This window comes from Patella vulgata, chromosome 9 (genome assembly GCF_932274485.2).
Source record: "Patella vulgata chromosome 9, xgPatVulg1.2, whole genome shotgun sequence".
Classification (NCBI taxonomy): Eukaryota; Metazoa; Mollusca; class Gastropoda; family Patellidae; genus Patella; species Patella vulgata.
This window is the reverse complement of record NC_065887.2, coordinates 17555614-17570603: the sequence shown is the minus strand read 5'-3', so window position 1 is coordinate 17570603 and position 14990 is coordinate 17555614. Positions and strand designations below refer to the sequence as shown.

The window sequence follows — 14990 nt, the reverse complement described above, 5'->3', positions numbered from 1 at the left end:
ATTGTAAAGAAATGATGTCGCCATCTCAGCTGCGTCAGGCATCCATCCAGAATTGTGTGCTGGGTGGAATTATATAACCCGGCCATGCACTTCCTCCTCATCTTAAATCTATAAATAAGAAATTTTTCAATATTGTTACTGGTTGCCCATTTTTCATAATTTCTGGATAGGCCACGGACAAAATAATTCCTTGTGCCCACGAATAAGCCTGTTATCGAAAATCCAAGTACTGATCTACTGAAACATTTTGTGTATCCTCAAAATTCAATGTTTTTGTTTTACCAATATATAAAGAGTCCCAAAGACTTATTTAACTGAATGTTTTGTGTTTATTTTATCCAGGTCATACGGTGTTGTTTCAATGTGTATAGGAACAGGAATGGGAGCAGCTGCTGTTTTTGAATATCCCGGCATGTGAACAAGTAATATCAAAAGACTGTTGGCTGCTATAAAACATCTTTACAATAAGAAAAGAAGAGCACGACAATAATGGATCAAGATGTAATGAAGTTAAATTATATATGATCAATAAAAATAGACTTGAGCAAATAAACTTACAGTAACCCAAAATGAACTGATGAAGGAGGTTTTACTGTATAATGTTAATTATATTTTGAAATATTGTGATAAAAAAATTTATAACTCGTTATAAAATTTATGATTATTTTAATAAATTTGTTAATCAGAATGGTCTCTTTGGTTGTAAAATGATTGATTGGAAGTTATCCTTGAGGGATGGGGATTAGGACATAAAGATGAATTAGCATGTGCAATTCTATATATGAAAGTTTCCGATGGTGACAAAATCTTGCATTATAATTGGCTTTATCGGATGACACCTAGTGTTTGTGTATGTTGCAGAAACCAAGTTGATAAACAGTATTGGAAGGTGAACATGCCAAACTTTGATACAGCCAGTTGTTGTAAGAGAGTATATGTCAATAGTTGTTCCCAGTTGACATAATGTTGAAACCTACCTTAATACTTATCTCATAGATCCCTCTCAAAACATTTAAATTGCACGCCCTATGCAAATTGGGATACCCTTACATGGGTGTTTTTCAGGGAATCCAGTATTTTTATAGTAAAGTTGGGTATCTGCTTTCCATATGTATCAAATTTACCATACCTTTATTGGAAATAACTACCCGATAAATACTTTTGTGGGAATGGATCTTCAAACCTCACAGTCTGAGGAGACCAAAAAGAAATATTAGATAAAAAAAAAGGTCTGATAAACAACTGTGAATCACATGAAACTATATCAAACCATATGTGTCTTGTATAACCAAAAAGCCATGTTTACTTACAATACACTCTCTACAATGTGTTAAAAACATCAAATAAGAACACAAAACTGTACTGGACAAAATGACAGACACAACAAGGGTTGTGCCTGACAAAGCCTGAATTTGAGCCTGTATTGTCTGTGATAGGTGCCTTATTTCCAGACTTGGTTTCCATGTTTAATAATGCACAGGGAAACATCTTGATTACAACACTGCATGAAGAACATCTCAAAACAATCTTCCATTGAGTGGTGGTAAGATCATTCAACATCGACACAATAATACTCAATCTGCTTATAAAATTAATTTAATATAAACTTCATCAGCTAATAGCACACTGTCAATTCTCTATTTACAATTTCTCATTTTTTAGTAAAATTTTTATCTAAAGCAGTTCGTGTTCTTTGTATATTATATTTGTTTCTTTTAATACGATCCTCAAGCGAACTCTGGTCAGCATGGTCAGACATCATTGAACTAAAAAAAAAAATCAAAGTTTTATACAAGCATACTGTTAAGTAGTAGAACAATGACACTTTCATAAAGTACAGTAGTAGAACAATGACACTATTGTGAAGTAGTAGGAGAACAATTACACTATTGTGAAGTAGTAGTGCAACATGGCACATTCAGTGATAAGTCACTATGGAAAACGGAAATTATGCCAGAGTTGTATTCAATTTTACCAAAAATTCCAACCAAAACAATTCCAGTTTAAAATAATTATTGTCCTACTGTTCAAAGATAAGACACCGTCCGGCAACAAATATACACCTGCCAGCTGTTTTGTTAAGGAAGGCAGCATGGACATCCCAGGTGTAGCTCAATCAATTCTATCTCAAACATTCAAGACACTTGACTAGAATTTTCTGGAATCATTTTACAGCGGTGCTGCCTGCAGGGCTGATAGGTAAAATGTGTCTTGTTATTTAGAAGGTACGAAAAAACAAGGACCATTCAGGTAAATATCAGCATGCATATAAAAGAACCGTTGATAGATACCAGTCGTGGTTTATTAAAGTCAATCTCCAGGTAAATTGTCCTAGCTTGCATTGCACACAATACCATAGAAATAACAATTACCATATGTTTGTCTCAAAATAACCAGTCTTTGCTCATAACTTTAAAGGGACAATAACACTCTTGCTGGCTTGACAGCTCCAGAAAATAAAAAATAGCCTTATTCTAAGTACTAGATGTGTTAGTGTCCTACCTGTTGTGTAAATTATCCATTAAATCCAATTTTACTTGTCCAGAGGGTTCAAAAATATTTTTAAATCCAAGTCACATTTGAAAAGCTTTACGTCAGGCTTTTCAAATCATTTAGTTGAATTTTTCCAATTTTTTAAATTAGGTGTGTTAAGATGAAATTTGTATCATCAATTAACTGGAATATTGTAAAATAGTGCAATTTGTTGACCAGAATAAAGATTGGGACATATTATTCAGTTACAACAAGAGTGGTATTGAGCCTTTAATAAGTTCTGAAAGATTTTCTTAGACAATGCCATGATGCAAACCAGCATTCTAGTTCACAAACCATTATGCTCACAGTCAATGGCATAAGAACTGAATATGTCTTTAATTTATAAATATAAAATAAAATTATAAAATTACTTTAAGAAACTTGTTTTGTGTCCTTTCATCATCTCTTCCTCCTCTCTCTTGCTTTCATCATTATAACGTTTAACATTTGTACGTCTTTGATCATCTCTCCATTTAGCATTGTCCATCATTTCTTGTAATTTTCTTTCTCTTTCTTCTTCTGTTATTTCCCTATTACAATTCACAAGGACACGCAACTTTTATAGCTATGTGAAATTTGTTTCAAAGAAAACAATCAACTTTCTAATCAAAACATCTCAAATTTGGAACATTGCAAATAATTTCAAAAGAAACCTGAAACCGAAAGTATACATGTACGACACGATGTATTCCTATTCAAACCATTATTCTTTCCCATAACAATTAACAATTCATGTATCAAAATTAAACTTGTCGGCTTAATCATTCACATTTTTCGGTATTTCATAACGTTTCTCACCAAACATCTGGTTGCCATTACTTTAATTGTATTATTTATATGACCCTGTCACAGGGTTACCATATATATATATACATTGGTTCAATGAGTAAGACCTTGGCTTCTAACCTAGAGGTCCCATGTTTGATCCCTGTGTTGACCTAGAAAGTTCATCAGGATTTTTTTGGGTGGTTCCCACGACATAGTTGTTTGGATAGGACAAAAAAAAGAGGTTCCGTGTACACATTGGCATGCACGTAAAAGGACCCTTGATGGTTGGATTTTGAAATAAGAGTATGCCATAGTGCTGTAGTCACTACAATGTAGTGCCGCTGTCTGGAGAAAATTTCCCTCATAGATCATAAGCTAGAGAAAATTTCCCTCATAGATCATAAGCTAGAGAAAATTTCCCTCATAGATCATAAGCTAGAGAAAATTTCCTCATAGATCATAAGCTAATCTCAAACAATTATGTTCGTTTTTACAATTAAATGCATTATTATGAATATCCATTAGGAACAGTTTTTCCAAAAAATTCCTTAATGCTTCTTACCTTTTAGGAGACCGATTTCTTTGTCTGTTCTTCTCTCGAGATCTTGATCTATGGGATCGGATATTTCTTGGTGGTGGAGACTTTGATCGCTGTCTCTGCTTTACAGGAGATCGGGACTTGGTTGAGCCTTGATGCCTCGTGGAATTTGCACTAAGCTTAAAATAGACACAAATATGATAACAACAAAAACTTTATTTACAATTAAAAAAGATCTTTAAATGTATAATTGTCAATTTAATAATAATTGTATTTCCAGATCCTATAAATCTATGTGTTACAGGTTGTGTGTGAATGATGACAGTTTAATTATTGTGTATACCCTATTGGCATTTGGATGCCCTTTTGTTTGACTGGATAGCGTGCTCGTCTTCAATACTGAAAGTCACAGGTTCGAATCCTGGCAGAAGTATGCCAAACTAGAGGCCTGTGACTTTTCAGGTGTGGATGTGTTTGTTTCTTGCAAAAAGGTTAACTTTGAAGTGAAGTTTGAAAGTTAAAGGACAATATTGGTGTCAGTCATTATCACATATGTAATAGAACTGGTTAAACATGTTCCAAATATAATTTACACGAGTTATCCTTCTATATAACTAACTGAAGTGACGAGTGATAACAGATACACGGGCGAATTTCTGCTCACTAATAATTCCTTCAAAGACAAAACATTGTTTTATGAGACAGTGGCAGGATATCTGACAATTCAAAATAATAATTGACTGTAACAAGATAAGAGAAAACGAGAAAAATAGAAATAGCCCGTACATTCGCTTATTTTTATTCATTCTATACATAATAAAAACATTTTGTACCATATCTGAAATTAGAAGCTTGCTATATGTGTCTCATTTAGCTAAAGCTGGTCAAATCTTCCCCTGACCCTATATTTATTAGAGGTCACTTTCTGATTATAGGGGTTACTAGGATAGATTCTGGTGTTGGCCTTGGGAGAAAGTTCCCAGGTAGTCTCCATCCTGGTTTCACTTTGACCTTGAAACAGGGTGTAGAATTTGGCAAGACAAAAGCATCTACATTGCAGTGGTTTGGATAGGACAAAAACAGTCCTTCTATGTATTCATCAGCGTGCATGTTAAGAAGCCTTGAAGATGAAGAGTAAGTCAAAAGGTTTTGTTCAGGCAAGATTTCCTTCATAGCTCAATGCATATTGTACATGTCTGCCTACTTACTCAAAAAGTTTTGTTCAGGCAAGATTTCCTTCATACATGTAGCTCAATGCATATTGTACATGTCTGCCTGTCTTCATTAGCCTGGTTGGTGCTCAAAAGTAAGATCTTAAATTTCATTCCTACTTATTAGAAAAAATCTGTAAAATTTTGTTATAATACTTACAATTAGACCATATGGCTTTGGTTTTCTGTCTTCATCATCATCCCCCATCTCTCTCCGACTTCTCTTCACATCAGGGGATGAAGATTCTGTATATGACCCTCTTCTTTCAATCTTTATTTTGTCACTCAATCTTTCATCACTTTTGGAATGATGTCTTCCCTTCTCATGCTGATTAGTTGTATCAGGTGATCCTGAACTAGATGATTTATTCCTCCTTTTTGTCATCTTTCTCTCTTTCATTGCACTTGTTCTTTGTTCATCACTATCACTAGAACTACTTGATGAGCTTGTAGAACTTGTGGAATGGGTTCTCTTTTTATTGATCTGTTTTCTTCTCTGTCTCTCCTTACTAGAAGAATTATTTCTATTTTTCTTTCCGATTTTATCTATTTTTTTAGTATTCATTCTTCTATCATTTGCTTTATTCATCTTTCTATCTGCTGTTTTATTTGACATGTTGTCATCACTGGAACTGGAAAATTCTTCATTTCTAGGATGACTCACCCTCTGATCGCTTTTATTTCTTCTTCTATATTCTTCATTCCTCCTATTTCTCTGTTCTTCATTCTGTCTTTCATCACTAGAGGATCTATTCCTTCTCTTTTCATTGTTAACTCTACTTCTCTGCTGTTCATAAATTCTGACCCTGCTATTATTTCTTGATTGATCATCTCTATATCTTTCTTCCTTCCATCTATCCCTGTTTTCATTTCTCCCTAAATCCCTCTGTCTATCCTGGTTTTCATACCTCAATCTATCCCTGTTTTCACTTCCCCCTAAATTTCGTGACCTATCTCCACTACCATTTCTTCCAAAGTCTCTCTGTCTATCCTCATTATCATGGCCCCCAAAGTCTCTCCGCCTGTCCCCACTATTTTGCCTCCCAAAGTCTCTTCTTCTATCCCCATTATCCTGCCTCTCCCTCCTATTGTCTCTCTGTTTATCCTCATCATCCCTATCTAAATCTTTCACTCTATCGTTTTTATAACTAGATGTATTCCGATGTCTATAATCAGTCTGTCTTTCATTACTAAATGATTTCTGAAGTCTATCTGTTTCACTTTTTCGTCGTTTCCTAACTTCAACACGTTCTTCCTCATCAGATGTTTCTTGCTTGCTTTTTTTCCCCTTTTTCCTCCCACCCTCATCCTCTCTCCTCATCCTATCCTTGTCCCTACCCCTCTTTCCTCCTGCTGGCTGATTTTTCTGACTGAGAATAGAAAGATACTGAGCCACTAATTTATCATCTTCCTCGCTGTCACTGTCCCCCCTTTTTTTGTGCTTCTTTTTCTTTTTCTTCTTCTTTTTTTCTTGCTCTCTCTTTTGTTTTTCAATCTGTAAGTTTAAAAAAATATAGTGTGAGTATGAGTAGAACTGAATTGGTTCAAATGCAAGTCTTTTGTTCATTTTTCTTCTGTCAGATTTGAAATACATACCTCAATGCTGTATAATTTATAACCCTGAACTCCAAGATAGAAAATATCACCCCTAGCCAGTAGGAATGACATTGAGTGCCAATTAAAAGGAAGCTAGATTTAGAGAGAGAGAGAGAGAGAAATGGGGTTTAACGTCCACTCGACACAAACTAGGTCATTTCGGGACTAACATATGGTTTAATTTTATTTCAATAATTCGCTTGCGCATAGGGGTCTTTAGTAGTGGGAGGAAACCGGACAGATTTAGAGAGCTTATAGACATATTAAATGTGCCCCCAAAGTCAGGTAAGCTAGGGTTAATATTTTGTACAAATCCCCTTTAAGAAGTTGATGATCTTTATTTGTAATGTACAGTTAAGTGTCTAGAATACAACCCATTCTTATTTATTAATTACCAGCTTTACAAGCGACTTCAAGGGGGATAACATCATTATAAAGTAAAAGGGAATACTCGATTGAATGTTCCGGAATTAAATTCTCTCCATTCCAAAAATAGTGTCAATTGAGTGAAAAGGAAAATTTCAGAGTTTTAATGCATGTCCCGACTGCATAAAAAATATCTCAACCAATCATGGCAGCTGTAACATATATGTTACTTAAAATATGTCATGATTCTACTCACACCACCTCAGCTGTCGGGACTGGCAGAAATGTGACAGGACTGAATTCCGTATCACTTGATTGCAATTCTGTCAATTCGGGACGTTCCGGACTGACAATCGAGCACCCTCAATATGTCAATACTAAATCATATCTATGAAATTCGAGCAGTTAAAGTTGAATTCCAGAATATATTTTTACAGTGTAAAACTATACAGTATCAACTTTAACTCAGATTTTCAACCCAAGATTTTTAGTCTAAGTAACATGTTGCTTGAACGGGTACATATGACATTTTAAACATTATAATTAACCCCTGGTATATGTTTTTGGCTCTCCTGAACAATTTGGTAGACATTATCTGATAAAGTCCAATAAACATATTATAAACATGACCTACCATTGCCTGAAGTCGTTTCATTTTGATAGGATTCTCAACAATCTTCTTTCTGGCCTCCAATTCTTTCTGTCTAAAAGTAATAAAATATGCAATAAAATAAAAATAAGCAAAATTTGATTAAAGATACATTCCTACAGAAATATTTATAGGAAAGTTACTTCCCATAAAAGTTTGGCAATTTTTGTATATGGAAAGTAGGGACACCCAATCTTACTAGAAAAATCCTGGATTCCCTAAAAAAAACACTCACAAAACAAAAATGTAAGGATGTCCCTAAAAGTCATCCTGACTCTTTGAATTTACTTTGGCTTCGATATTTATGATCAATATGACAGCTGAAAATAGATTCTCCCTCAACCAAGTCATGTGATAAACACTACTTACAAAAATAGATTCTTTTCTAAATCCAGAGCCTTGCAATTATGTGATTTAAATAAAGCATACATTATTACAAAACTCACTTGATAATAAAAAGTGGATCTTCCCTCATTTTTGTCTGCATATCAAGAGCAATATTTGCTTTTATTCTCTCACCAAACTTGGCATCAAATTCCTCTGAAGAAAAAAAACCCAGTGTGAATAAAAAGACGATGTAGCAAAGGATCATCCTGTTCTAGTGTCTGTTGACAGATTCTTTTTAAAACACATAAATGATCATTTAACAAATCTTCTTTATTATTTTGATTTTCATAAGGAAATGAAATGAGAGAGAGAGAGAAGTGGGGCTTAACGTACACTAGACACAACCTAGGTCATTTTGGGACTAATATATGGTATAATTTTATATCAATAATTCACTTGCACTTGGAGTCTTTAGCTGTGGATGGAAAACGGATGACCTGGTGACAGGTGACCTTACTCTTGTCACATACAAGCAGGGAATCAAAACCACGCAGCTTGATGCAATGACAGATGTTATGATCTAATGTGCGCATGTTAAACTATTCAGCCTCTCAACACCCCCCCCCCCCACCTTAAAATGAAATGAAGTTTTAACTTTCTACTTTTCGTCACAGACCGTGATTTTAATAAGGTATCTGATAAAAACACAATTATCGATCTAACCTTCAAAACTAACTGTTTCTCCTTCTATATGTTTATCAACCTCTTTCCCTAATAAATAATCTTCTTCCTCTGGCTTCTCTTCACGATACATCCAATCTAGAGTTATTGCCCCTGTCCTGTTGAAAAATTATTTTGATTGATTCAAAATACTATCTTTTCATGTTAAAGATCCATTTACTTCAAATAATGTTCAGATGAGTTTCAGCTAATCTCTTTTCATAGTATGTTTGAAAAAAATAAAATTCTGAACCCCATTAAGCTTTGTTTGGAGATCACCTAATAGTCATACTGGTATTAGCCATCAGAGATACCTAAGTTATGTAAACTGATATTGCACCCACAAAACTACCTATTTTGACAAACTAAAAATGTGAAATGATCAGAAACAATTCAAACAGATCAAAATTAGAAAAGAAAAGTTGCCAAACAACCCAAAATAGATCCACAGCAGCTAAGTTGTCTGCGCAGTCCACAAAGGTTGTTGTACATATTCATTCATTTGTACGTAATTAAAGAAACCATTGAAAATCAATAAACTTCTTCATCTGATGAACGTACCATGACCAATCAGATTGTGAAGTTATAATGAATTTGAATGCAAATAAAAACAAAAAATAATCTTTTGGGGTCTTACACCCACCAGTTTAAACTATGATAGGCTACTTACTGATTGGTTTTCATCATTTCCATGACTTTTTTCTTCTCTATATTGTCAAGTTTATCCATTTTTAGAAAATATTTAATACTCTTTAAGAAAAGAAATAATCTTAGTTGTCCTACAATTTGCTGTAAAATATATTAAACATATTTTCAAATTAAAAGCAAGATAAAATGGAAAGGAATAGTGTTTAAGATCTATTCAAAACATATTTTTTTTAGACTAAAACATAGTTACTTTTCTAAGGTCGCATGTGCCAGTGCTAAAGGGGGGGGGGGCCAATTCATGTGTTATTTTTCCTTTTTATCATTTTCTCTGCATACAGTGTACATGTACATGTAATTTTAAATCACTATCATTATTCACCCTATTAAAAGAAATATGTCTATTTAATATCAGCAGAGAAGTCAAATCCATATGAAATAAAAAATATAAAAATGATTTATATTGAAACTTCATTTAAACAGATATTACTATTTCAACTAAGAAAATAAATGCAATTATTTCTGATTAATGTCAATATACTGTAATATAGATTCGACTCACACCACGTCTGGCGGATGCTCAATTGTCAGTCTAAAATATTACAAATCGCAGTCGAGTGACGCTGTGAATTCTGTCCTGTCACAGTTCTTTCAGTCTAAAGTAGAACTGTGACATAACTCTACACAAAGAATATGTTTCAGCTGTCATGTTTGGTTGAGTAATAATCTTATGTAGTCGGTGCATGCATTGTAGCCTGAAACCACCAGGTATCCCCCTACTGTTTTGAATGACAAAACTGTGACAGGACTTAATTCTGTGTCACTGTATATTACAATTCCGTCAAGTTAGAATGATTATCGAGCACTCCCCTTTTAATTATATACATGTATTGTACATGTATATATATTCCCATACTCCTCACAGTGTTTCGTTTGATTAATGCTAATCCCTCTCAAACACTACCATACTGCCAAATTATGACTGGTTAACAGTCCCATCAACAACCAGTACATAACGATGCAACAGAATCAATTGGGATCAACCAGAGCTCTAAATATGTTACCGTAAAGTATCTGGTGACAAACATGGCTACATTACGTCAGAACGCGCGAAATGTATTACGATCAATTAACTAGTACATATACATTGCAGAGTCACTAATTGTGTTATAAACAAGGCTATCCAAAATAGCTACAATGTAAACATTTGGTAATCACCTTGCTCGTGGAATCTTTTTATCGTCTCTTGGACCACACAGCAGATCAAAGAGAAAAAGAGAAGGGATGTCATGTTAAGTATTGTGTTTCAACAAACTGAATAGTAATACGACGTGGGCTTTTTTGATAAAATAAATAATTCATGGATTTTCTTCACAAAAATGGATAAATATTATCGAATATATTAAGTAGGCAGTAATAATTGATACACATTAATAGAATTTATATCAGAGGTTTGAGTCAAAGAATTTTCGTTCCAATAGCGAGTTTCAACGACGGCCAAATTTACCTATGCGAGTAGTGATGTTTGCTCCCGATGAATTCAAGAGTAACATTTTTCTTGAAATCAGCTCTAACAAACACTAGGATTTTATTTTTAAAGAGGTCACCTCGGTTAAGTCATGAAAATTCCCTATATTTTACTCAGGAGAGATTTGATTGGACGATGAGAATGGACATGTTCCGCCAAAGACTCAAGTTTTCAGTCTCAATACAGCAAAGGCTAGAGAGGGATTTCTCGGGCCATTGCTTCAGGAATATGATATATATCCCCATCCTAATCCAGTTGTTTTAGTTTAATCACTGAGAGGGATGAATCGGTGCAAGTTAATTACCTCGCAATATTAACTTATTTCCTTCTGCAAATCAAATTATAGAAAAAAAATTTGAATTAATAGAAAAATAAATAAAAGTGTTTGAAGTATATCTAGATAAAAAATATTTCCTATTTGAATTGAGTGTAAATGGGTATATAAAATGAGTAAAAAGTAAAACTAAAAGGAAAGATTCTGCCTTGACCAGTTATTATGGCAGTTTACGAACGTCTTATATAAACAATGCATGTGCCACCAAGCCAATGATCCATGCCGCATAATGTGACTTCACTTGAACTCAAGGACGGTCATCTAATACTAGTTAGTTATTATAGGCCTAACTTAGGCTTAGCAAACAACTGTGTTCTGTGAAACGAAACAGATTGCTTTGAACAGTTCATTTCAGGTCAGGCATGTCATTTATTTATAACATTTTCTTGTGTTTTGTTTATTGAATAGGATTTATATATAGTTAACAGAGAACGCATTGTTTTATCTGCATTCACAAGCATTAAGAAATAATATAATTTGTTTAATTTGATCTACAAACCCCATTTTATTCAGAAAACTTACAAAATTCGTTTTGGTACTGACAAGCAGTTCATAAAACGTCATCAATCAATGTGTACATTTACATCGGAAGTACAGATTCTACGGAGCGGAGTTAGACTGTCAACAGATTCTAACGTCCCACAATCCATTTCGTGTGAAGTTTTCATGTCATGACAAAATGGCAACAGAAACGAAGGTTGACGTTAAATTACTTCAAACTCTGAACTCATCAACATGGACTTCTAGTTTATTGCAAGGTTTTTTAATAGGCCAACGAACGGAATCTGCCATCAAAATAATTGGACTAGCTAGGGTTTTAGAGAATACTAACGTTGAAAATTATCAGGCATATGTTGAAAACAATTTAGTCGGATCGGTGAAAATTTGCGGATTGGTCGTTCAAGGTAAAACTGAAGAGCCAAATCAAAAGATCTGGAATCAGTTAAGATCGTTAGATGGTCTTGATACAGACGATGATTTAATAGTCTGTTTTCTTAATGACAAGGATAAGATTACAGACAAAAGTTTTTATTGGCTGTTACCAACAGATGATGCAGAACCTAGTCAAGCAGAAGTAATTGTAGAAGAAACTAACATATTTTCATCTTCAATTATAACCCGCATACAGACAGAAATAAATCTTAACATTCTTTCAAGAAATGGTAAAATAACTAAGTCAATTCTCAATTGCGAGTATGAAAAACTTTGTGACGACATTTTAGAAAGTGGCAGTTTTGTATTCAGTATAGATGACGGGACAGTTCTCATTTCCCGCGATGATATCATTGGATTAAAGAAAAATGCAACTGTCTCAACATTAAATGAATACTTGAAGACTGGAAAAGGTCAAAGATCACACCAACATGAAACATTACCAATGGCAGTGTATCAAAGATTGGCATGTAATAATAGTACTCCAACCTGTGCCCCATTCATCCATCACAGAATAGGAGAAGAAAAATGTCTGACTTTGAACCTACAGATTGATGTTTTATGTTTGATTCCTATGGAACAACCTATAAAAGATGTCTATCCTATACTCTGTAAGAGCATATGTTCACAGTTAGAGTACATGAAAACATGTTTACAAGAATACCAACAAGGGGACAAATTTTATCAACCAGAAGTTTTCCATTTTCAGCCTAAAGGCACCAATTTCTTTCTCTCTGTAATCTATCCTAAAGAGTTAACTGAGGATTTTTTACAAGTAAAGAGAAGACAACTCCATGATATTTTTGGTCTCCCATTGGATTGTCCGATGCTCCGAAGATCAAATAGATATATCTTTTATGGAGAAGAAATTAATGGTGGTTATATTTTAAATCCCCATACAGCAATTGTTAATAACAATCCATTAAAAGACTCTAAATTTTACTTGGTGGAAGGAAATTACACATATCATCACTACATGCAGGATAAATTTGACGACAATAAATGGGGATGTGCTTACCGATCATTGCAGACCCTAGTTTCATGGTTTATTTTTCATGGTTATACACAAAAATCTGTGCCTAGTCATAGAGAAATACAACAGGCTTTAGTTGATATTGGGGACAAAGATGTCAAGTTTGTGGAAAGCAAGAAGTGGATAGGATCATTAGAAGTCAGTTATTGTTTAGAGCATCTGATTGGAGTCACATCCAAAATTCTGAGTGTCAGTACAGGAGCAGAACTTGCAAACAAAGGGAGAGAACTAGCTAATCATTTTTCCACCCAAGGAACTCCAATCATGATAGGTGGTGGTGTGTTGGCTCATACAATTCTCGGTGTTAATTTTAGTGAAGTAACTGGAGCTCTTAGGTTTTTGATCTTAGATCCTCATTTTACCGGTGGTGAAAACATCAGAGAAATTATTGATAAGGGATGGTGTGGATGGAAAGGACCTGAATTCTGGGATCAGACAGCCATGTATAATATGTGTCTGCCACAGAGACCTAAAGCACTTTGAAATAAAATTTTAATTCACATATTTGTAAAAAGCTTCTAGTCTTATTGAAATAAATGTGTGAAATGGTTTTATGGTTTCAATTTGAAAATCGTTAATAATCTTTAATGAGGGACAAATTCTGTCAGATTTTCTTGTTTACAATAAATCTCTGAGCGTTTGGGACTTTTTTGTTTTTGTTTTATCAGTTTTTCATATTAATAGATGGATCCTCCATAAAATTGTTCTTGGTTTGAATATTTAAGGAGGGGTTAGCTTATGGAAACCCATCTTCAATAAAAGGCTTGATCTCGCTTTAACTCCGTACATCTTAAGCCCTTCACGTAATACCCTGCATATTTCGGCACTAATTTCGATTGGCTACTGACCTAGCTGGGGAGCCTATCAGATTCCTCGATCATCGCTAATACTAAGTCTTCTCCTTTCCAGCTAAAATGTCTGCGATAATCGAGTTGCAAAGTTCAAGGTTCTGTCAATGTTTCCATGGAGGTTGCCATGTTTGATTTGAGTGTGTTTGTGTCACAGCCTCTGATTGGATGCTTACATTCAAGTGTCTGCATTAAAGGGAGATAATGTAGCTAGACCAGTGTAGCAGCGTCTAGATGTTGTAAAACTCAGTCGTTGCCAATGCTTCAGAAACATGATGGTTAAGGTTTATATAATAAAGGACTTGCTGTTTTGGGTGATAAGACCTCCTATTTCAATGTTTTAGGTGGGGCAGGCCATCCACATTATATGAACTTGATGTGATTAAAGATCAGATGTTGTGAAATGTGTCATGAAAGATCACGTTTTGTGATGGGAACCATTTATGTTCCACTTTATTACTGCCAGCAACATCAAATTTTCATCGAACTTGGCCAAAATTGAATGCAAATGTTAGTTTGATATCTACATGTAATCTGTCATTAAAACATGTGCTCAATGTTTTTAATGCACAGAAACTGGATTTTAAATTTATCCCAAAACTTTCGAATCCTCCAGTTAGACCTTCAACCACTGCAAACCTAATATTGTATGAGTTTACCATATTTTGTCAACCTGTTATAGAACAGAAATTACTAAAACTGAGGGGAAGTGTTTGATTATCAAGGGGACATAGATACAAACTTACCAGTAGTCTAGTTTCCCAGTGTTGGTGCCAGGGAAGCAGCTGTAGTTCTTAAATCTTTCATGGTACATGTAATTTTGACCCCATCAATGTTATTTAAAGGGACAGCTTCAGATTCACAGGATATCCCAAAGATTGCTAATTCCTTTAGGAACGATCTCTGATCGATGCCGAGCCGTTCCTAGTAAATTGGTACGTTTAACTCCTGGAATTACA

The 14990-nt window shown here is 34.4% G+C and overlaps 2 protein-coding genes across 2 annotated transcripts; one reads left to right on the top strand and one right to left on the bottom strand.

The window, feature by feature from the left end:
• Positions 1 to 1289: 1289 nt before the first annotated feature.
• Positions 1290 to 11815, bottom strand: LOC126832360 (pre-mRNA-splicing factor CWC25 homolog). Its single transcript, XM_050563105.2, has 9 exons — positions 11740 to 11815; positions 9381 to 9499; positions 8714 to 8829; positions 8110 to 8203; positions 7649 to 7718; positions 5213 to 6547; positions 3866 to 4020; positions 2907 to 3065; positions 1290 to 1766 (listed from the first exon to the last, which is right to left on the bottom strand). The coding sequence occupies exons 1-9, from the start codon at positions 11779 to 11781 to the stop codon at positions 1652 to 1654; spliced, it is 2205 nt and encodes a 734-aa protein (XP_050419062.1). The 5' UTR covers positions 11782 to 11815; the 3' UTR covers positions 1290 to 1651.
• A 29-nt stretch (positions 11816 to 11844) lies between these two features.
• LOC126832363 (ufm1-specific protease 2) lies at positions 11845 to 13823 on the top strand. Its single transcript, XM_050563111.1, has one exon. It carries the CDS (start codon positions 11897 to 11899, stop codon positions 13664 to 13666), a length of 1770 nt encoding a protein of 589 aa, XP_050419068.1. The 5' UTR covers positions 11845 to 11896; the 3' UTR covers positions 13667 to 13823.
• The last annotated feature ends 1167 nt before the right edge of the window (positions 13824 to 14990 follow it).

What these genes read in the sequence shown, in the direction of transcription:
- LOC126832360 (XM_050563105.2), bottom strand. Translation starts at nt 11,781, where the DNA reads ATGACGTTTTATGAACTGCTTGTCAGTACCAAAACGAATTTT. An exon ending in TCAGTACCAAAACGAATTTT is followed by an intron (nt 9,500 to 11,739) that starts GTAAGTTTTCTG and finishes TATATTTTACAG; the next exon opens with CAAATTGTAGGACAACTAAG. An exon ending in GATCCACTTTTTATTATCAA is followed by an intron (nt 7,719 to 8,109) that starts GTGAGTTTTGTA and finishes TATTACTTTTAG; the next exon opens with ACAGAAAGAATTGGAGGCCA.
- LOC126832363 (XM_050563111.1), top strand. Translation starts at nt 11,897, where the DNA reads ATGGCAACAGAAACGAAGGTTGACGTTAAATTACTTCAAACTCTGAAC.